At 45.5% G+C, this 22977-nt stretch overlaps 1 protein-coding gene across 2 annotated transcripts in view; it reads left to right on the top strand.

Annotated features, from left to right (window-relative positions):
• The window catches only part of nrg3b (neuregulin 3b), a 166831-nt gene that overhangs the window by 91938 nt on the left and 51916 nt on the right, over positions 1-22977 (top strand). The window contains exon 2 of one of the 2 annotated variants that reach the window (XM_042083717.1): positions 10547-10673. In XM_042083717.1, coding sequence (XP_041939651.1) covers positions 10547-10673 — 127 coding nt within the window. Of the gene's footprint in view, positions 1-10543; positions 10674-22977 lie in introns of both variants that reach the window. The other variant, XM_042083716.1, reaches the window with a different exon arrangement.

Raw genomic sequence — 22977 nt, 5'->3', positions numbered from 1 at the left:
CTAAAAAACGGAAGAATAACTGAAGCGAAATCCACTCAGCCCCCTTTTCTTCAGAGCCGATGTCTCCTTCAGCCTCTTTGTTGTGAAGCACAGTCAAAGTGGTCAAAATAGTTGAATACCTACTCTCTCGGATGGAGTCTATTTTCTTTGATGCATTGACAATTACAATGTCCATTACCCCCTGTCAAGTTGTTTGTTCCCCTTGTACGTTTTCTAGCTCCTTTGGAATTAGTAAACAGGCATTCTCTAGTCTAAATAGAACTGACATTCTTTCTGTAACAAACCTGTCATGCAGTATAGATCTTTCTTCTCTTTTGCTTGTTTTTAACTGAGATGTAAGACTAAAGTTGGCTCTAAAAGCTTGTTAGTTTACCTGAATACAAGCATGCCATGCTGTTGGTCCCAGTTTTATCTTATTAAGATGAGTGCGCGGATGCAATGCACTTGTCAAAATGTGAGGCTGATGGGGGAGTGATGGATCATTACGTAGGAGCGTGACACACTACAGGCCAACGTCCACTGGAGCGGCATCTGACGCACGTCAAGTGACACCAAAATTTAGAACTCCATGACCGGTACTTCTAACGGAGCTAAGCCCACTGCCGGCATCTGACGCACGTCAATGCCAACGTTTCTAAAAGTCCTCTACAGTTGTCGGTAAAAAGATACAAGAGGATCATACTTCTTGTCTCAAATGACACTTTCCCAAACAGGTGCTTTCAACCACGTGCCCTTGTACACCAGAGGGTGCTTTATCTAATGATGTCATTTAAGAAATGTCTGAGACATTCCTACAACTTTAAATTACATGAAAGGAAAACATTTGACATTTGACAACTCTGAGTATCAGTGACAGTCTGGGTCTCTTGCAGTAATAATGACTCAAAGTCAATAAGCAGAGGTGGAAGTCGTTTCAAATCCCAGAGTATTTTTGCCCTTTTCACACACTGTTATCAATTTGGTGTTGCTGTTATAAACTACAAGGTACTGACTATTTGAGGGTTGCTTTGAATTAGAATCACCCAGAGTAATAAAGTAGCTGTACCATTTTGGATTAGATTGTTAAAAGGGCTGATTTTGCCGCTGTGTTATGCACATAAATAGGGCTATTACAGCCCCACAGTGGATCAATGGATCATCTGTTATAGACTGAAATGGACATGGACATATTAATAGTGTGAAAGTGGAGAAAATCCTCCACACATCTAATCGACCAGATCTATAATGTGAATTTATCGTTATGCATCAATATTGTTATGACTATTTGTTGTCTAGCCTTCTGATATTTTTGTAAGATAGAATGTCACTTACAAGCTGATTACACACAATAAGTGTGATGATACACAGTATAGATCATTAATGATCCAACCTGGAGCATTTAGTTTTATATGCAGAGCAGTGCATTATGAAGATTATATTCTCGGGACGCTTTATTGGTATTTGGTATAATTTATGGGCCAATGCAAGGAACAGAAATGAAAGGAGACATGAAATGAAAGAAAAAGCAGAGGAAGGGAAACAAAACAAGGTTGTCAGTACAACCCAGTTCAATGCCAAATGTGTTTGGGTGTGCAGTTTACATGAAATGGACTGAATGCAGGCTTTTAAAGCCTCCATGATTTTTGACACAACTGTTTTGTCAAATGAGTCCAAACGTTCAAGGTCTAGGTCCATTTTTCAATGTTTTTTCCAATTAATTTCACTAAAACTATTGGTACCCGAGACCCGATACAAAAGTATGACCTCACGATTAGATTTGATGTGATAAAGACAACAAGCAAGGAACATCCCATAATGTTATGGAACGTTCCCTACCATGTTAACTTGCTGAACATTTAGTATCTCCCCAGCAGCCCACAGCAGAAGTAAACTCTACTGACTTCATCAAAATTCACAAACTGAGATCAATACGTGGCGCTAGTGAAAAGCTTTGGCGTGGCACTTTAAAGGCTAAAAAACAACCTGGGGACCAGCTTGTTTATTGCACAGTGGCGCAAATTTATGATGCCATTAAACAGAGTCACACCTGTCTGATTCAATCTCTTTAAGCTTTAAGTTGAGATAAATAATAATTGAATACCAAATGAGGAGAGCTGGAGCAGCCGAGCTACAGTTGTTTTCTATGGATCCCTAATGAAACAAGAGAAGTAGGTGGAAGGCCTCAGGTGGAGGCCCTGGAGTAAAATGGCTTCTTTATATGCATAGTTGCTTTTTTTTGTTCTTTGTTTATAATGACCAAAGCCAATTTAGTAGCCTACCTCTAAAATGCTCTCTGCAAGACACGATGCCATTTGACCTTGTGTTGTTCCCCGCGATGCTTATGGACATGCATTATTCCAAACATATACATCATGCCATGGCAGCCACGGTGAATTCAGTTTTTTTCCCCCCGAAGCCCCCGAATGCGCCGGGGCAGATTAGCCGATCGATCTCACGTCATAACAAACGAAGTAGGGGAGCTTTCATGCCGCAATCTGCGGCATTGATCCGGCAGCGCCAAGCTCTTTGTCGTTGACTGAGTCCCATCATTATGCAGGCCCTTACCTCATACTGGGAAGCTTATTCTGGGTTATCTAAATTTAGAGGGCTCTCTCTTTCTCTCTCTCTCTTCACCCCTCCCTCTCTTCTGCTCTTTCTCTCTCTCTCTCTCTGTCTCTTTCACGAATTTGGGTTTTTGTTAGCAGAGGAAGAGGACAGATGCATTTGTTTGGCCTCGCATTAGGCAGCCTGTCAGTGGACGAGGACGTCTCCCCTGACTGCAGCGGTGCCTCCGCTTTCCGCTAGCCACACCTCGACAACACGCTTTCTCTATCTCTCTATCTCTCTCACACACACACACACACACACACACACACACACACACACACACACACACACAGACACACACATACATAAAACTTATGCAACCGTTCTCCTCATGCTTTCCAGATGAGCGCCCTTCACACACATTACCGACGGAGAGAGATACAGAGAGAAAGAAGGAGGGAGGAAAGGAGAGGCAGGAAAGAGAGAGGGAGGAAAGGAAAGACAGGAAAGAGAGAGGGAGGAGAGGAGTGGCAGGAAGACTCATAGGTCTCCACACACACATATGACACACACGCATATGTGTCATGACCATCTATCTCAGCCTGGAAAAAAGGGGATGGGAAGACTTTTTTATGAAAAAGGACGATGTGAGAGACTTTAAACACACTGAACGAAGAAACGCAAAACAGAAACACTGCAATGCCTCAATTAGACCTAGCACAAGCCTGTACTCAACAGATGTTCATTTTAACTGACTTGGGTGATTATGCCGCAGTACCATAATGAATGATTCATGATATATAAGAGATGACGCCATATTAGGCTTATTGTGAGAGTTATTAATGTGTGCACCAGTGGTATATGTGATAAAGCATTTGATAAGCGTGCACAGATTTCACATATGCTATGTTTAACAACATGTATTGACCTGGCACCGTGCTTTATAACAGCTGCTGTTAGCGAAGAGAAATGTGCGGATATTTATCGACCCTACCATATGTGGTTCACGCATGTTCCAGCTGTTATCCCCTCTCTCTGTGCCATGTGAAAATCTTTTTGAGTGTGAGGACCGTTGTGAAGGGCTTCGAGAAATACGGTGTTTAACTCTGGCCCAGAAGGGGAGCGGCCTGGAGGACTGAAGGGTTAACTGGTTTGCTCTCCAAAAAGCCTGTCAGGGCTGTAGCAACAGCCAAGTGCAGGAGAGCTGCACAGCCAGCCAAACAATACAAGCCTAAAGACATATCCATTCAAACATAACTGGAGGCAAAAAAATTAGCCTCGGTTCTAACAGCGGAGCGCACACACATGCGCACACATACACACACACACACACACATACACAAACACACAGAAACACATACTGGCACAAAAGCTAGGAAATTGCCTGTGTGAGACATGTCCAGGTAAACACTATCTATTGTTATTTTGGAGGAGGCAGTCAGGGAGGGAGAGAGAGAGAGAGAGAGGGAGAGAGGGAGGGAGAGAGAGAGAGATAGAAAGAGAGAGAGAGGGAGGGATCATTTCGGGCTCTCGCCAGGAGGAAGGAAAAAAGCTGCTGCGTTTAGGATCTGGCTATGCGCACACACACACACACACACGCACACACATACACACACACACACACACATACACACACACACACACAAACACACACACACACGCACACACATACACACACACACACACATACACACACAAACACACACACACACACACACACACACACATACACACACACACACATACACACACACACACACACAGCACTCTGCCCCCAGGGTCTGTCAGTGTGACCGGTGAAGGACAGGACGCACTGTTACTGTGTTTACAGGCTGACAGATGTCTCTGCACAAACCCATCACAAGCTGTCAAGGTGTGTGTGTGGTGGAGGGAGGGGGTTGTGGGTGGTTGCAGAGGGACGAGAGTGTGTGTTTGTGTGTGTGTATGTGGGCGTGTGGTGAGACCGCATGTGTTTTGGAGGGATTTGTAGAGGAAAATAATGTGTGTGTGTGTGTGTGTGTGAGTGAGTGTGTGTGGTTTTTTTGTGTACCAATGCCCATGCCATGCTATATAACTAGTTGTGAGAAGCACACACACACACACTTTTTTTTGGACCTTGCTCCTCCCAGCTCCCCACCGGTCACCACTTGTCTCCGAAAGACAGATCAGATTGATGGACAGAGCCGGGCAGGGCTAGCATGTCCCTGAACTCTTAAGAACTTCCCAGCCTGACCTCAGTAGCCAGGCACTCAACCTAAAACAAGGTCCGCAACATGGCAAAGCAGCAATGAAGAGGGGGGGGCAGGGAACGGTGTAGTGGTTGTCATGGCAATACAAGAGGTCAACTTGTGAGGCGTTAGCATTAACGTTAGCAAGGAGGTATAGCGCAATCGCTCACAGGACTTGCAGGGAGGAGAAGAAAGAGAAGTGCGATTCATATTCACTGGAGGAAGTCATCTGTGATTGGATAATGTGCGACTGAAAAGCCAAGGTTATGTCATGAGGTCACTGATTCGGGCTCAGGCTAGAGATGATTTTTAGTAACTCAGTTGCTTTGTGGCGCGGAGAGAAAGTTCACTGCGCAGAGATTGTGAGGGCAGAACTGCATGCTGGGAAGAGAAGCTCAGCATTCTCAGAGGACACTGTCTCGCTCTTTTTCTCTCCTCTCCTCTCTCTCTCTTCCTTCACTTCTCTCTGTATCTGTCACCCACATACAAACTCTCTCTCTCTCCCTTACACAGATGCATCACTTTTTCTCTCTCTCCCCTTCATTCTCCTTCACTCACTTGCTCTCTGCCACACACATACAAACACCCTCTCTCACTTACTCACTCTCTCCCTCAGACAGATGCACAAGCTCTCTTCCTCTCTCTCTCTCTCTCTCCCTCTCTCTCTGTCTGTGTGTCTGTCTGTCTGTCTCTCTCTTCTCTTTTATATGTGCTTCGTTTGATGTGCTCGGCTGTAAACACTGCGAGTTTTCCCAGGAGTCTCTCAGGAGGCTCGCTGCACAGAGGGCTCTCTAATGAGCAGGGTGATTACTGGGTAGGCATTCAGGAAAATGGTACAAATGTTAATGTACACCAGTGTCTCTGTGGTGACTTTGAGGATGAGAATCTGTATGTGTGGGTGTGTGTGTGTATGTGCCTTTGTGTGTGTGTGTGTGTTTGTGAGTGAGTGTTGTGTGTGAGGGTGTGTGTGTGTGTGTTTTAATATGCAGAGTCTGAGTGTATGAATAGGATTTTGTTGTGATGTGATTTTGGAGAGGGTATTCCCTCTCAAAACCGAATTAACTTGAACCTTGGGAATTGTAGTAGTGTTGTACTCAAATGGTGGGGCGTGTTTGTGTTAAATTCCCCTCTCAAAAAGAAAGTAAAACAAAAAAAAGAACATGCCGATTGTCCCCATTGCTTTTATGTGATTATGCATAATGGTTTTAATATTATATCAGTTAGCAACTACATACGCATGTTTCATTCATGAAGGCCATGTGTGTTGTTTTTAGTCTGCTTTTTATCTCTACTTCTGTTTGAGAGTTAGTAAAAGGCTAATCGAAATATGCAATCGCCTTCCAACTACATTTTGCAAGGTTGGGTTCCAGTAAGTCAGAAGGCATCTGACTGGCAGTGCAAAATGTCTCCATGTCAGTGTGATTTCAGTTTGAATGACCCTGAGGGGGTTATGATTCAATTCAGAGCTGCCGCTGCAAGGCTATTTCTTAACTTTCATCATGGGAATTAAGTGGTGTAGATTGCTTTGAGCGAGTGTGTGTGTGTGTGTGTGTGTGCGTGTGTGGAAAAAATTGTGAGGCTAATTTCAAAGGATCTGAGATGAATCACTTCTCAGCAGAGTGTATGTGAAAAGTGTTGAGGGAATGGGTGGGGGGTGGTAGGTTTTTTTTATGGGAGGGGGGTTCTCTCTCTCTCTCTCTCTCGTCGACAAGAACAAGGGAGTGTTGGCAATTAACACATCAGGCCCAAGTGACATCTCCAAAAAAAGACGTCCAGACACATCACATGCATTAAGTCTGGCGCTCAGAATGTGTACAGAACATTCCATTCACTGCACACAATTGAATAACACAATACGACCAATGTTTACTGGCAGATTCTGGACTTTGACGCAATTGGATAACACTACGACTGTCATCTGTTTAGCTAGCCTCTGGCCCGCCTTTATCAGATACACTAATGTGATTGGCTCCCCGCAATACAAGTGGCAAAAGTAACATGCATCATACTTATTGCCAGAGTGTCTCGCAGAGACAATTCAAATTGTGCTCTTGCGAGAACTCTGGAGTTTCCAGGGTACACAATGGCAGTCATTTTCAAATATTTTGCTCTCTGAGTCATGGATATTGTTTAGTGGTCTACCAAAGGCTGTGTAGCAGAAAGCCAGTATGCATAAATATGATTATACATTGTTTTATGAAATGTAAAATATTCAGACCACCAGTCCTTAGAAAACTCTGCGGGAAGTCTTCCGATCATCGACACTGTTGCGTTTGTTTGCTGAGGTCTCACAGATGTATACCACATGAATGTATGAACTGACTGTAAAAAAGCTGAAACCGCACAGGGTTTGGAGTGGGGGAAAAACAAATGTTCTGTCTTTTTATCCGAAGCAACACGTCTGGGACTTAAAAGAAATCTTTATTGTGCTGTAGTCCTAATTAGCCCGAGCCTTTCGGGTCGGATCCTGAGAGCTTTCGTTTTTTTGTGTTTTTTTTCCGGCATGGCTTTTCAGCGGCACGTCGATTGGCTGCAACGGCCACGGCAGCAGTATACAGACGACAGCGGTCGAGTCCCCAAGTGAAAACGGCATTCCCTCTAGGCCTGCCCCACCCCCACCCCCACCCACCTGTACCGTTTTTCCACACTTGCGTGTTTTAATAACCTCATCAACGATCAGTCATATAATAAAGCTGATTCCCTAATAGCTCATCAGAACCCCCCTGCATCGATCAGCGTGTTCATTAATTCAATAAATGCCTCGTGTCCCTGGAGAAGATCCAGGGTCATGCATTTATTATGTGTACTCTCCCCCAGCATCTCTCTCTGCCTTTCATTTGAACCGGAAGATTCGGTCGCAAGATGGTATGACTTTATTCTGCCTCGTGCAAAGTCTTTTTTTTTTTTTTCTTCCTCGCTGATCAAACTAAGGGAGCCCACCATTAGCCTTCTTTGTCAAGCTCAGGGGCTGTAAGCAATAACGAGACCCGTCCCTGCCCCTTGAACACGTGATCCGCACAGATGCCCACTGATTGAAGCGGGGTTTTGGTGAAAGAGAAGAGAGGCCATTTGGTGGCAAAGGAAAGTGAGGACATGCGTGCACTCAGAACTGAGTGTGTTGAGTTTGTGTTCCATTTTCTATTTTCACTACACGGCATAAAAATAACTAACCTTTGATCAGTGGCTGGGGAAATTATCTGAGCCATAATTCATGTGTTGCCCATGGAGACCCTTCACAGTGGACAACTAAAGCCTGAGTCCATGCGCATATTAATGCAATGATAAAAACTGACAGTAATACAGGTCACTCCAAAAGAAACTGTATTGGGCTGTTGTAGAGCATACACTGACAATAACTACATCTTTGACATACAGTCCCAATTTAAATTGGTGGGCCAAGTGCAATGTCTAAGGTCTAACTAAAACTAATTTAATAAGGAGGCAAAATCTATTTGCTAATTTAATACCTCAAGGAAGATCCTCAGCACCAAGCATCAGTGGGTCAGGCAGCTCAGTACTGGCACACGCAACACAATAGCTTTACTTCAAGAATGAGACACTGCCCCCTGAGTGACTTTGCACTTTGCTCATCATTTAAATTAGGTTCCATGGTGTTACAGATGAGTGCTTTGAAGTGCACAGTCCGTAATTCTAATCCAATGTACTTGTCAAATTTAGCGAATTAATCACCATGTTCCTCTTGCCTTCTGTTCCGTGTACTGTATGTGTGTAAAAATATCCTATAAATATCCTATAAATATCCTCTGCAAATGGAAAGCAAACACAGTCATTAAGCCTTAGTCATAGAAAACACCAACACATTGCCAATCAACACATTGCTTCAGGAGCATAGCAGGTAGGAGTCTAATTTGATTGGCCGATTATCTCAAATAATATTAATCTTCCACCAAAATTGTATTTTCCTTTTAACAGAAATCAGCAGTAGCAGCTATTTGCTAGTTTTATTCTTTTGTGGTCCCACAATAATGAGAGTGTACTACACTAGAAGAAAAATTATGTTCACATTGCGTATTATTGCAAATACAGCATCTCATCAGCATATTTTATGTTAGATTTTTATGTTATCACTATAGTTTCCTGCTTTTATGATTGTTTTATGATGATGGTAAAGGTTCCTTTGACAGTGACCTATTGCAGTGGAAAGCAATGTCAGCTCAAACCTGCCTACCATAAAAAGATAACACTACAGCACTCTAAATGGAAAAAAACTTAACAAAACAGTGTCTCACTGTCTTGCAAAATTGTCAGTCATACAAAAAGTCTGTAACCCTGCTTAATATAAACAAACTCCACCATGGCTTGAATAAGCACTGCTCCTAGAACTTGTTCATTACAGACTAGAGTTCTACTGAGTTGAGTTGAGTTAAGTTGCGTTCCACTGACTTGGGTCCAGTTCAGTAGATGTTCATTAGCGAGCGGAGTTGTATCGAGATGAGTTAGGTTGAGTTCTGTTGAGTTGAGTTGTTCGTGGCCTGGCCTGGCCATGGGCGGAGTGTGTGACCATGTAGGGTCCGCGTGGAGTGCTGGACTTTGGCAAGCCAGCGCTGGAGGCTCTTGTGTACGCAGTGAGGCAGAACACCTGCATTGCAGCAACTGCACATAGCTGCGATGCAACAGCCAGGAGACACACACAGAGAGAGAGAGAGAGAGAGAGAGAGAGAGAGAGAGAGAGAGGAAGGAAGGGAGGAAGAGAGCAGGGTCAGCTTAACAGGGATCAATGCAATAGAGCCCTCCCCAGCCACAGCTCTGTCAAAAGGACACAGCCTCGGCATGCCTGCCAGAGCACGCGATGCAAAACATACACGCACTCACTCAAGAGCATCACACACATATACAAATATACACACGCTCACATACACTCACAGACACAGTCAAAGCACTCAGCTAACACACGTTTTTTACACACTGACACCCCCCCTCCATCCCCCCAATACAGTGAAATGCCATCCTTGGCCTCATGAGCTTACTCAAGAAGCCCACGTGAAGCTGCTTGGTTCTTTCCTGTCACTGCCGCATATCAATCCATCATCGTTCCAGCTAAGTCTGGCCACACACAGCTGACCCGAGCGATCCTCTCCTCTTCTCCTCCTCCTCCTCCTTCACTCCTCTCTTCTCCTCTCTCGCCTCCAACCCTCTCTGTTTGTTGACGTTGACACCGCGGCCGCTGATGTTGTTGTTGTTGTTGTTGTTGTTGGGCACACGGGGCCCGTGTGACCAGCATGTCACTTACACAGCCATGTCCATCCACTGTGAGAGGGAACAGGCTGGACACAACTGGTTTCAGATAAAGCCCAATTCATCTGACCCACAGTTAACCCTGGCAAACGTGTGTGTGTGTGTGTGTGTGTGTGTGTGTGTGTGTGTCTGTGTCTGTGTCTGTGTGTTTGTGTTTAATATCTTGTTCCATGAACTTTGCATAATTGCTAAGTCACCCCTCGTTCCCCACATCCCGTTTTTATAACTGGCGGGGAAAAAAAAAAAAATTTGTACGCATTTCATGTCATGTGCTGAGCGTTAGGTTCAATTGGCTGTGAGCTGAAATAGAGCTAAATGTGAGTTTATTCTCCTGCCTTGGGAGGAGGTAATGGAGGACGATTGATTATTCCCATCTGATTAATCTCTCTCCTCCTTTCCCCACTCTGTCTTGTTTTTTTATTCCCTCGTTTCTTTTCTTTCTTTCTTTTCCTCTGGCCCATGTCGTTTTTTTTAACATTCTCTCTCTGCTTTGTTTGTGTTTCCCCCCCCCCCCCCCCCCTTTTTCAACGCAGCAGCTCCAACCAACCCAACGCCACGCTCGGAGCATTTCAAGCGCTGCCAAGACAAAGATCTGGCCTTCTGCCTGAATGAGGGAGAGTGCTTCATCATCGAAACTGTGGCAGGGGTGCACAGGCACTGCAGGTAAGGCTACGGCTATGTGTGTGTGTGTGTGTGTGTGTGTGTGTGTGTGTGTGTGTGTGAGAGAGAGAGAGAGAGAGAGAGAGAGAGAGAAAGGAAGAAGGGAGAAGTTGGCTGTTGCTGTGTACTGTACATGTTTGATAATATGTGTCTATGCACAGGTGTCAGTCATGTCTGTATGTGTGTGTGTGTGTGTGTGTGTGTGTGTGTGTGTGTGTGTGTGTGTGTGTGTGTATAAAAGTCTTGAATGAATAGTTTGTAGATTATTTGTATGTGTGTGTGTGTGTGTGTGTGTGTGTTGTTGGGAGGGAATAGGTATCTCTCCGTTTACTTTGGCACTTTGGTCTTTTACCTGCCCATGTAAGTTCTCCCAAAACCCCATCGCAAGACTCATTCCACTGTGTGTGTGTGTTTATGTGTGTGTGTGTGTGTGTGAGAGAGAGAGAGAGAGAGAGAGGGAAAGGAGGAAGGGAGAAGTTGGCTGTTGCTGTGTACTGTACATGTTTGATAATATGTGTCTATGCTCAGTGTCAGTCATGTATGTGTGTGTGTGTGTATTGTCTTGTGTGAGTGTGATTGTGTGTGTGTGTGTGTGTGTGTAAATGTCTTGGGAATAGTTTGTAGATCATTTGTATGTGTGTGTGTGTGTGTGTGTGTGTGTGTGTGTGTGTGTGTGTGTGTGTGTGTGTGTTGGGAGGGAATAAATATATCTCCGTTTACTTTGGAAGTCTCTTTTACCTGCCCAAGTTCTCCCAAAGCCCCATCGCAAGACTCACCCCACTGGGGAACTTCATCTTTATGGCTTTCTTAGTAAACAAACAAACAATAAAAGACGACACACATGAGAAAAAAAAAACACACACAAACCAAAATGAAAAAAGGACAAGCATCATTTTAAGTGCCTTTGCTAGGAAACTCCGGGGGACAAGCTCTGTGTCCTTAATTGCTGTGACGCCTATGCAGTGGGAGCAAGGCAGCGAGGACACGAGGCAGCGAGGACACGAGGCAGCGAGGACACGAGGAAGGCAAGAAGAGAGAAGGAGCATGACGGTAGCAGACTTTTCGCTCAGATGTCCCGAATGTGACAAGCGTATGAAAGCTCTGGGATTTCTCCAGCCATACTCAAGGGTATAATTACAGACACATCCAGTCTCGGGCCGACAGACTAAGCGACTCACCCCACGATCGCCGACGTAGCTGTCCCACACGCTCGCCCCCACCACCACCACCACCACCACCACCACCACCACCACCCGACGCCCTCCGAGACTGGAGCGGCTCTGCTTTTGAGAGAATAATTGCCGGTTTCTCATCTTGACTCCAGTGTGGGGTTATTTCGAGCTTCTTCGAGAAACACCTCCTTCCCTTCACCTTTCTCTACCCCCACCCTTATATCTCTCTCTCTGGGTTTTGAGGAGGGTTGTAGAGACGACTGAAAGTAGATCAGGCATCCACAATCTCTCCCGGCCCACCTGTGGAAAAGACACGATACAAAAAGAAAAAGAAAAACAATTCACCAATCTTTATCGATTGCATTTCGGGGGGGGGGGGGGGGTGGATGCAGAGTCTGTGAATGTAGTAGATTTTTCAAAGATGCTGCTCTGCGCTGCTCGGCTCCTGTTGCTGTGTGCTCAGTGTGCCTCGGAGCTAACGAACAGCAATCAAAGAAAACAAGTGAGAAAATGAAAGACAGCCAGTGGTGGAGAGAGAGAAAAAGAGAGCGAGGAAGAGGAAGAGAGAGAGAGAGTGAGAGAGAGAGAGAGAGAGAGAGAGAAGAGAGAGCGAAAGAGAGAGAGAGTGAGAGAGAGAGTGAGAGAGAGAGAGTGAGAGAGAGAAAGACTAGGGGAATTAACACTAATGAGATTTTGCAGATACCCATGGTCTTTGATACGGACATGTGTTCCGTGAGCCGAGGATTCGATTTTTGTCTTTATTTTCCCCAACAGTGTGGTGCATCGCGCGTCTGCTTGGTATTGGGGCTAAAGGGAGTGCATACATGCCCCGCCCTTTCTGCTCCATCATTTCCCCCTGCCGTCCGTCGGTACGAGACGGTTACTGTCAAGACATCCACCCACCAGAGGAAAGGTAGAAGACGGAGGAGGAGAAAGGGAGAGTGGAGGAGAAGGGAGGAGGAGATGGGAGAGGTGAAAAACAGAGAGGCAAAGGGAGGAGGAGAGGGGAGGGATGGAAGAAGAGGGGAAGAGAGAGGAGAGAGATGGAGATTTGTGGCAGCCTCCCGTCTCCGCCGGCCCTGTTGCTGCTGCTGTTGCTGCTGTTGTTATTGTTGCCTCGCGAGACGAGATGAGACGAGACGAGAGGGAGCGAGTGAGCAGATGCAGATGGATGGCTCCTCGTGCGGGGAGGCTTTCTGAATGATCCGCGCCCGTTTACGGCTCCCTCGGCCACCGTTAGGCTGACGGACCTCACTATCGCCATTCATCCGTCACAGAAATAACGACGTGCCTGAAACATACTTAACCACGGCCTCGGCCGCTGTCAGGAGAAATATGTATGGCGCGTTCCATGCGTCCCGTTCCTGCCCGTTTTTATTTCCATCTCAACGTATGTCCACCGACATAAAGAGATAATGCCGAAGGCTATATTGACCACTCAGTGGATGTAGCTCATCCTAACCGCATTGAGCCTGACAGTATACATTCTTGTGATGGCATAATAAGGGCTTTGGTGAGTCACTTTGGCAAGAGCACAGCAAATGCCTAAAAGAGAGAGCGCCTGTAGAGTAGCTTGCTACTGAACTTTGAGGTTGCATCAGTCAATATCGCTGAAGGCTTGAATGGGTAGGCAACAGTCTCCACTCACCTGCCCCCTTGAGTGCATAGCACATGAGTGAGAGGCAGCATGCAATCCTTAAAACATTGCAGACTTCAGCTCAGATCCATAATAGATTAATAATCTTCACACAAAGAGACCGAGAGGGAGAGAGATGGAGAGAGAGAGAGAGGGAGAAAGAGAGGGAGGGAGAGAGAGAGGGGGAGGGGGGAGAGTGATCTAGGAGAGCATATTGCTCTGTACAGAGATTTTTACACCATCTCCACCCTCTGGAGAGGTGCATTTCCAGGAAATGAATGGATAAGCCGAAAAAGATGGAAGAGAGAGAAGGAGAGAGAATTTAATGAATAAATAGGATTTTTCTGCACAATGTGCCAGCAAATCTGATAGAGGAGATTGCTCTGCACACAAGGACAGTGAGCACAAATGATAACGAAATACACATATAATGCATACAGCATATCCATCTGTAGGCCCCTAACAGCCATATTAACAAGATATGACCAAGGGAACAAGAGCAAATGACTCATATTAATGATGGGGACGTTCTGGTTCTCACTCATCCTTTTTTAAAAAATCTTTTTTTTTCCCGTCTTCATTTTTATTCCATCAACGAGGAACCAGTCGGCGATTAAATTGTCACCGCGCGTCAGATTTCGACGACGTGCGTTAATCCACGCCGTTGCCATCGTTGTCCTCGTCTTTTTCTTGTCCTACAGGGAACCAGTCTCACTGCTTCCTCTCCCCATCCCAATCCACTTTCATGTGTGCAGCACTGCATAAATCCCCACGAGGAAACCGTGTGGCGTCTTTTTTCCGGTTTCACCTGGAATGTGAGGCAAAATAAAAGAATCCAATTTGTCTTCAGTTGGGCTGCCGTACATGAGTTTTCTGGCACATGCAGGGGGTCTGCTCTGTTTATCGCTTAACACGGCTAAATTATGTTAACGCTAATGACTTTATGTACACGGCTGAATTATGCAGTGTTTATTGCCCTCAAGCCTTATGATATAGCTGCTGTCTATGCTGTCACACAGCAGTAGTATGTTATGCTATGCTGAAGCAGCACATGGTATCATTATATCACAATATTCTGATAATGTAACAGTATTTGGTAGTATATTGTCCTCAGAGTTATAGTATGCTACATTAAACTACAAACAGCGCTGAAATAGATTAAGATATATTAGGCTTGGCAGCGCAGTGATTTAGCGTTATACCATGTTATGCCATGGCTGGATGCACTAGGCTACACAGCGCTATTTAACGACACATTTGCCGTTAAATGGAGCAGCGTGCGCGCGACATATAACAAGGCAGTTGGCGCGGGCCAGCCGTCGAGCGTCGTCCACGTTCGCCTACCGCAGCCGGGCACGAAAAAAAGCAGCCCGCAGGTCTCCTCCTTCCTTTCGGCAGCTCAGCTGGCACCGAGGCAGAACATCTGTGGGTCTTTTTCATTTCCGGCTGTTTAAGTGGATTACTTACACAGTGGACAGACACACACAGACACACAGACACACACACACACACACACACACACACACACACACTTACAGACACCACCACCGACACAGGCGTGCGGCGCGCGCGCAGTGTGTGTAATTGAGGGGTGTGTGTTTAAACACAAGACACATGTCTGCGTCTGTTTGGATAGGAGGAGGGGATTCGTTAGTGTCAAGAGCGGCGGCGGCGGCAGCGGAAGCCTGGCAAGCTGAGAGGGATGAGGGAGGCAGCGTGGGGTGTGTGTGAGGGGGCGGCGTTCACACGGAGAACATTCTCCACACACGCACACACACACGCACGCACGCACGCACGCACACACACACACACATACACACATACACACATATGCACGCACGCACGCACGCACGCACGCACACACGTTCATACGCACATATGCACGCACGCACGCACACACACATACACACGCATGCACACACACACACACACACACACACATGCACGCACGCACGCACACACACACACACACACACACACACACACACACACACACACATACACACATACAGTACAGACACACAGGCAACAGCATCTGCTGAAGAATCATGGTGAAGTGCTTTTAAAAACTGAGAAGAGAGAGGGTCGATGTTGTTGGGATTGTGGGCGTATGGATGTGGGTGTGCGTGCGCCTATGAGACAGAGAGAATATGTGACTGGCGTTCAAAATGCTTCTGAGAAATGGGGAAGCGAGGATAAGGGGAGTATAAGAGAGAGCGGGGGAGAGAGAGAGAGAGAGAGAGAGAGAGAGAGAGAGATAGGGTGTTTCATGGAGATAGCAGGAGACAGACTGACATGTACCTTAAAAAAAAATACTGAAAGAGTGATGAGAGGAGACAGTGTGCGCTTATAAACACAGAGAAGAAACGACACAGGAAACAAATGCTGACATATGTAGAATGAATCACATGAAACACTGCGGCATTATCCCATTTCAGTGTTATAGCCTCTCCCCTGCCACACAGCCTTGTCACTTTGACCTGCAGTAGCGCTGTTTATAGGTGGCGCTGTTTGTTTTTATTGGTGCGGCGTTGTTGTTGTTTTTTTCCGCAGGTGTGGCCCAGGAGTGCCACGGCAACGAAAGCAGATGGAACGCTCGCAGAATTGAATTTGAATCGAATTGAGAGGAGTGAAGGGGAGAGTGATAGAACGAGACAGAGAGACAGAGGAGGGAGGCGAGTATCTCTCCCCCGAGTGAGGCGAGTTGTCAGAGAAAGAGCTTGACGTAATTAATCATTGTAAGTGAGCTAACAGTGAGAGAAAGGGGGAATAAATGTCCTCTAATGATATCAGATGGGCACACTTAAGGGGTTAGGGGGTGGGGATATTGTGGTCACGTCACCGGAGGTTGAGCCCGATGCCGTGTCCCGTCAGGACCTTCATTTCACGCCCGTCTCACACAACACAGCCGAGGGACTTTTTCGAGCAGGGAAAAAAAAAGGCTTTCGCCTTTTTGTGTTCCTCTCTTTTTGGAAATGTTGTTCTGTCGTGTTTTTTTTTCCTCCTTGCACACAAAAAAAAAAGCTGTCATGTGCACTTCCACCTCACCTCCAGCAGGGTGATGACTCAGGAATGAAATGGCGAGCGCTCTCTCTCTGCTCTTCGACTTGATTTAACGCCCCTCGGTCGCCTGACGGAGTGCCATTGTGAGCCTGACATGGAAATGAGCCGAGACCTGTCACTCGTAATTGAATGTTGCTTCATCCCGTCCACCACCACCCACCCCCTCCCCCGAATGACTTACCACGTGACAGCCCACTCCTGTACTGCCGGAACACGCATGTGACTTCGACATATGGTTGAAGTGGCGATTTGCTGCCAGTTATGATCTGTGTAATCTTTCATGCTGGAGGCGTACGTAAGTGACTGACAAGGTAATGGTTCCCAGGGGGAAGGCCATTTATTCCCAAGCCTCTGTTTAATGACCTCCCACCTCAGTGTGTTGGATCAATTAAGGTCATGATGACTAAGGCCTTAATGAAGTCTTTGCCTGCAGGTTTAGGAACTTTGTCGAAGTGGAACCACTCTGAGTGTATAATTGTTCCACATGGGACATTATTGGCATGTTTAAATCCCTTTTCTCTTGTCTTATCAATTGTCATTGTCTTAGAATATTTTTTAGTTTTCTCATTTTTTGGTCTGGATTCACTTCACATGAACTGCTTTGGGTTATAGCTGTGGAGCAATGTGAAAATGATAGTGTACAAATGACATGATCCTGTACATTGCACTCGATTAATTCAGTAAGCATTTAATTGGCAGTCATTAGACAAGCACCGTAGGCTAAATGTCCATACAAACACAGATATTTATTTATTGGCAAGATGACACAGGATGCGCAATGAAAGGGCTTTATTCCCGTCCTCATTGCTGCCAAAGTCAGGGTTCTTTTCAAAGCAAAGTTCCAGTTAAATAGTGCTCGTAATTACAAGTTGATTAATTGTTTGGGCACTTGTTTAACGGCTCAGTGCGAGTTTGCAGGAGACTCGAATGCCTGACTGATTTGTGTTGACATCGTTGTTGAGTCAAATTAATGCAATTCAGCTAGTCAACCACACGCGTCCGTCTCCTCCTCACATACCGCTAAACAGGGCAAACAAGAAAATCGCACATCTATTGCACTTCGGGAAAGGAGGGTAAGTAAGCCTCAGCACAAACGTTTGCTTCCGTTTCCGCTCGTGAGAGTTGAAGCCAAACATAGTCCAAGCAAATTTACCGAGAACCTTAGTCATGACTGTGAACTGTACAAACACGTTTCACACACACACACACACACACAAACATAAACCCCATTTACAAGCATGCACATCAAGAACGATGTAATTCCTCTCTTGTGAGAGGTTAAACTTATCTAATTGTTCTTTTAATCGAAACATTCCTAATGGAGTTGGAAGAGAGGGAACACAAGAGAGGGGAGAGGAGAGAGAAAGAAGGGGTACGAGAGAGAGATGCAAAGCACTTCTTGACAAGGCGCCCCTTTCAAGTCATAAGGTTTGATGTGCTAATTGGATGCAAATATATGCAAACAAGCCTTTCCGTGTGCCCAAACTTTGACAGAATGTGCAAGGCAGAATCGCAATCTGAGAAGCAGAGTGCGTTTGCTATAAATAATCTGAGTTAACAGGAAGTTGTGATTCTGCAATAAACTGTGTTAACTAATACAGCTTGGGGGGTGAGGAGATTGGGTGTATTTACAGAATGCCTGGCCCAGGCAATGACTCGTATAGAGCCTTCATGTGTACGTCACACTTTTGTTGAAAAGGAAGACCTGAATAAAGACTAAACAGCATGTTCATAAACAAGCTTGTGGGTGCACTAATTAGCGTGTGTGTTTAAACAAGTAATATTGTCAGTTTGCTGTCATCAGCAGATATAGATGGTTTGCAATGCAGTGCAGTTATGCAGAGTAGTGCACAGAGTTTTTTTTAGAAACTCATCATGAGGCTCTTGTGTACTGTATACTCACTGACTAACCTCTTTCTCTCTCATTATCAGTCTATACTTTTCCATTCATTCAAGTGTCTGCCAATCAACCAACGCGGCCTGTCAGCTACGCACAGGAACTAGAATCGTGTTAAGGTCTAATGGTTGAAGATGAGTAGTCCGACACTGGATTTGGATGCCAATCTGGATTCTTTGTGTCTTATCTTTTACAAATGTTTAAAAGTGATACACAGACATGGCCCAAGTTTTATTTTAACGAGGATTCCATTTGTACTGTACCATGTCAAAACTTAGCAAAGTTCGGAGTCTCTTTTTTTCCCCCACAAAGATCAAGTACCCCCAAGAACCCACGGTTACACTGCGGGTGTATGCCGTCTGACGTGAACATGTCTTCTGAGGAGTGCTTTTTCCTTTTTCGGAAAGTACAAAGAAAATCTGTCTAAGCGGCGTGCAGCAGCCCAGGCAGTAGGAGCCTGCCGTCCTGTTGCTTCGCCTCTGTCAGATTAAATCCTATTTCCAGTTCTGTCTGTCTGCGACTCATCCCGAGTCGAGCTCCGACTTTTTATGTCCAGCGGATCTCATTTAATGCGTCGAGACAACGAGGCAGAAGGAGAGAGGAAAAAGAGTGAGAGTAGCGAGACACTACTCCCGTTCCCAGGAGTGGATTTAACGGAAAAAAGAAAGCGTCTGCATCGCTGTTTCCATATCACTTCCCTTTCTCTCTCTGCGCGCCGGCTGTCCTTCCAAGTCTTCTCCGTCGGCGGCTTTGTTTATGCGTCTGTCGGAGTGCATCGGGATATTTGTCTGGGTGCGCCAGACAGACCACTGCTCTGCCATGGACTGTCGCTTGAGTTGAGCGATCCGGGGGTGAAGTCTCTCGTGTCAGTTTGTTTTCCGTGCGGCTCCTGACCCCTATCATCAGTCTGTATTACAGAGGACAGGACAGAGCCGCCACCCTCCCTCAGTCAAGACTGCCATCACATTTCCCATCAAGTTAATCGTTTTAGAATGTCCCAAGTCCTATGGCTCTCACAGTTTACAAAGTTTAAGACAGTCTGGTCAAGCGTTCAGCCCCACGAAAGGTTCACGTGTCACTTCCTCTCGCCTTCATAATGTCCGAAAGACGGAGTGTTATTTGTGCATTTTATTGCCTCCGACTTTGAGTGCTTACTAATGCATAGCTTTTAGTGCCACATCTCTGCTCTATTCCTTTTTTTTATTAAAAAGAAGACATCATATGTTTGGGTGACTAGATCTGACATATGTTCTTTTTCTACCCACTTACTCTGACAAATCACTGAATCAAAAAGGGAAGCATGCAAAGATGAAGGCATCTCTATTATTCTTGAGTAATCTCCCTGGGATGCCACACAGTTGTCTTCAAAAAGGAACATCACGCACACGGCACTTCAAAAAAAGGAAAAGGGAAGAAAGAAATAACAGTCTTTTTTTTGTCTCTCCTGGAACATTTATTGCCGTACAATTTGACGGCTCGCGGCATTTGTGCACAGTCCATATTTATCATCTCCGCTCGGGACGCTATTGAATCAAAGAAGAAAAAAAGGGGAGACATTAAGGCTCCATTTCTGGCTGCTCTCAGCCCCGTCGTCTGTCTGTCTGTCTCATGTCGTCTCTTTTCAGACGAGGGAAGAATGGAGGCCTCGCTCTCCCATGCACGAGTCGCTCCCCTGTCAATGGGAGTCCGCGAACAGCAGTGGTAATCTCCAGGCCCCGCGGTAATGAACTGCTGAGGCTAATGAGCTCAAGGCTATCACCCACGGATGAGAAGTTTCTCAAGCTACGATTACCATTGGAGTTACTGAGGAGCCGGAGAATGAGGTTGGGGGGCGGGAGGGTCTGAGGATGGCAGAACATTAAGCGGCCCTGTGTTCCGGTTCCCTAGCCAAATCCCGTGCTGAGTAGCCCGACTTAAGATATGGGTTTTTGTCCTTCAGAGCCCGGGAACAGTGGTACCCGTGCTGAGCGCTGGAAGAGTTTTTTACTGCTGTGACAGACTCGCTGAGATGGCCTTGCAATGCTAAACTACTTTAGCAGTATGGGTGGGGCTGTTCTTGGGAGGTCTCACCCCTGTTTGCACTCCATTACCCTTTTGTAGCCTATACCCTTACTTCTTTAAATGCGGTAAGGTAATGAATGCATAAAGGCCTTATCGATCTGATCGAAAAGAAGACCGTGCATATGCGTAATGCATGTGTGGGTTTTTAATGCTGGGAAGTTGAAAAGATTTGTCCACATCACAGGCTTTTACAGTAGCAGAGATGCACCGATATGGAATTTTAGGGCCGATAACGATAACCGATATTTATTGGTTTGTTGTGGCCGATACCGATACGATAACCGATAATATTACTCTTGGAAAAAAATTGTGAAAGTGATTTGGGGAAAGCATTTAATAAGCATAATTTTATTGCAGTAATTTTACCTACCACCAAATGATGGACAGAACTCAAAATAGTCCTCAATAGTGCGGCAGTCAACAACATAACAGTAGCCTAGCCCTACAGTATGTGTGGCTCCTTTAAGTGAACCTGACGTCAGTGAATTGCGAGTGAGTGGCTAGAGAGTATGAATCTAATGAATCTAATCTATGAATTTAATTTAGGACTAAACGCTCATAAACGGCTCAGCTGGGAATAAGCTACAGTATAGTGACCAAATCAGAGTTTGTGAGGGAAACTTATGTTTAGTTTCAACTGAATAAAGCTGCAACTCCACAGACTGTGTCTTATGTTTGTCTACTCTGTTGCGCACAACCTGCTGCAGCAGAAATGAAAGGGGTTAGCCCCGAAGGTTTTAATAACTTATTATGATGACCTGTCTGGAACTGAAGCAGGAATGGTTAGCATATTTCTAGGTAGTAATACAAAACCCAAGCTAACTTAATGCAAATATAATACTAAAACACAACTTAGAACTAGGCCTACTTATGTACTCGTCCCACTAACGAGTTTGCTTATTTGTTTCCCCGATCAGCGCGGTAAAGTGCAAACACACCAGCACAAGACGGCTCTAGATAGGGCTGAGTGGTGAAATACATTCACACCGCTGACATTTTATTGAGGAAAAAGTATAGCCAACCAAGCTTAAGTAGCTCAGTGTAGCCAGACGGACCTTACGTAGGCCTAAATTAGGACTTATTATATCGGCGCAAATTATCGGCCAGAATTCTGTTATCGGACCGATAATAATATTTTCATTTTTTCACTTATCGGCCAATAATATATCGGCCGCCAATATATCATGCATCCCTAAGAGAAACATATCCTTTGGCACAACAAGCCCGTAATTGTTCATGTTACATTCATCTAAAATGAGAAAGGTTATAGATAGCGGGAACAAGAATGCTAATTATTTTTTTTCTCTCTCTTTGCCGTCATCCCCTGGGGATAGAATAAACAAACAAAGGGCAGCGTTTGTTTCCCTCTCTGCTCTCTGCACTTTTCTCAACGTTTTCTACACTAATGCTTATTTAATGCAGTTAGTCAAAGAGGAGAAAATATCATACCTTGTCCTTCCCCTTTAAGGGTCCTAAGTTTGAAGTGTGTGTGTGTGTGTGTGTGTGTGTGTGTGTGTGTGTTTGGTGTGTGTGTGGTGAAGGGGATCAAATAAGAGCAAGAATTCAAATCCACTGCATTGTTTTACTCACTGGGGGCAAAGAGTTCAGTGCCGTGATTTTTAATAGGCTGTCATTTCTGTGAGATGCTTGTAAAACGCCCACTCGCATTAACACCAGTCCATAAAGAAAGAGAGAGAGAGAAAATGAACATGCAGAGAGAGAGAGAGAGAGAGAGAGAGAGATGGATGGAGAGGAGGAAAGAGAGATCCCGTTTGCTGAAAGCCTTACTCCCGAAGAAAGTCGTTAGCGCTGAAATATTATGCGGCCTGCCGCCGGGTTCCTGGATGGTGCCCTGGATGGCGCCTTTTTTTTTTCCAGCAGATTTGTTTTTTTCGTTTATTTTATTTATTTCATTTTTTTGGAGGTAGCAAAGCAGGCCACAGAGTTGCTTTATCGCTCCCTATTAGTGGCACTGTCCACCCCATTATGAGGAAGTGAGGGAGCCAATCGATCTGGCTCCCCCAGCGGTGCGGGAGAAGGCCTTGTGAACCCCCACCACCACCCCTTAACGTCCACCCCCATCAATCTGCATGGTCCTCGGAGGTGTGTAAACACTTCTAGCCACTTGTGCTCCTCACCGGCTGTAATCACTACTGCTAGTATTTTACGCTCGCTGTTCGCCCCACTGCGTGTGAGCCCTTCTCATCCTCGATAGACTTCCAGCCCACACATAAATGTCAGAGTGGCCTGTAAAAAAAAAGAAATAAAAAAATAAATGAAATAAATAAGTGAAACGGTGGAAGGGAGGATCAGAGGCTGGGGAGAGTTCTGGGTATGGTAACTGCTCCAGTCTATTGATCTCTGTCACGGGCTGGTGACAGCAGGACAGGCTGGAGGCCCGCGATCAGGTGCGATCTGCAATTTGCTTTGCAATATCTGCCTCTCTAAAGATGGGTTGGGTGTGTGTGTGTGTGTGTG

The sequence above is a fragment of the Alosa sapidissima genome, chromosome 24 (genome assembly GCF_018492685.1).
Source record: "Alosa sapidissima isolate fAloSap1 chromosome 24, fAloSap1.pri, whole genome shotgun sequence".
In the NCBI taxonomy this organism is placed as follows: Eukaryota; Metazoa; Chordata; class Actinopteri; order Clupeiformes; family Clupeidae; genus Alosa; species Alosa sapidissima.
Note: the sequence above shows the minus strand (reverse complement) of the source record. Positions and strands in the feature narration are given on the sequence as shown.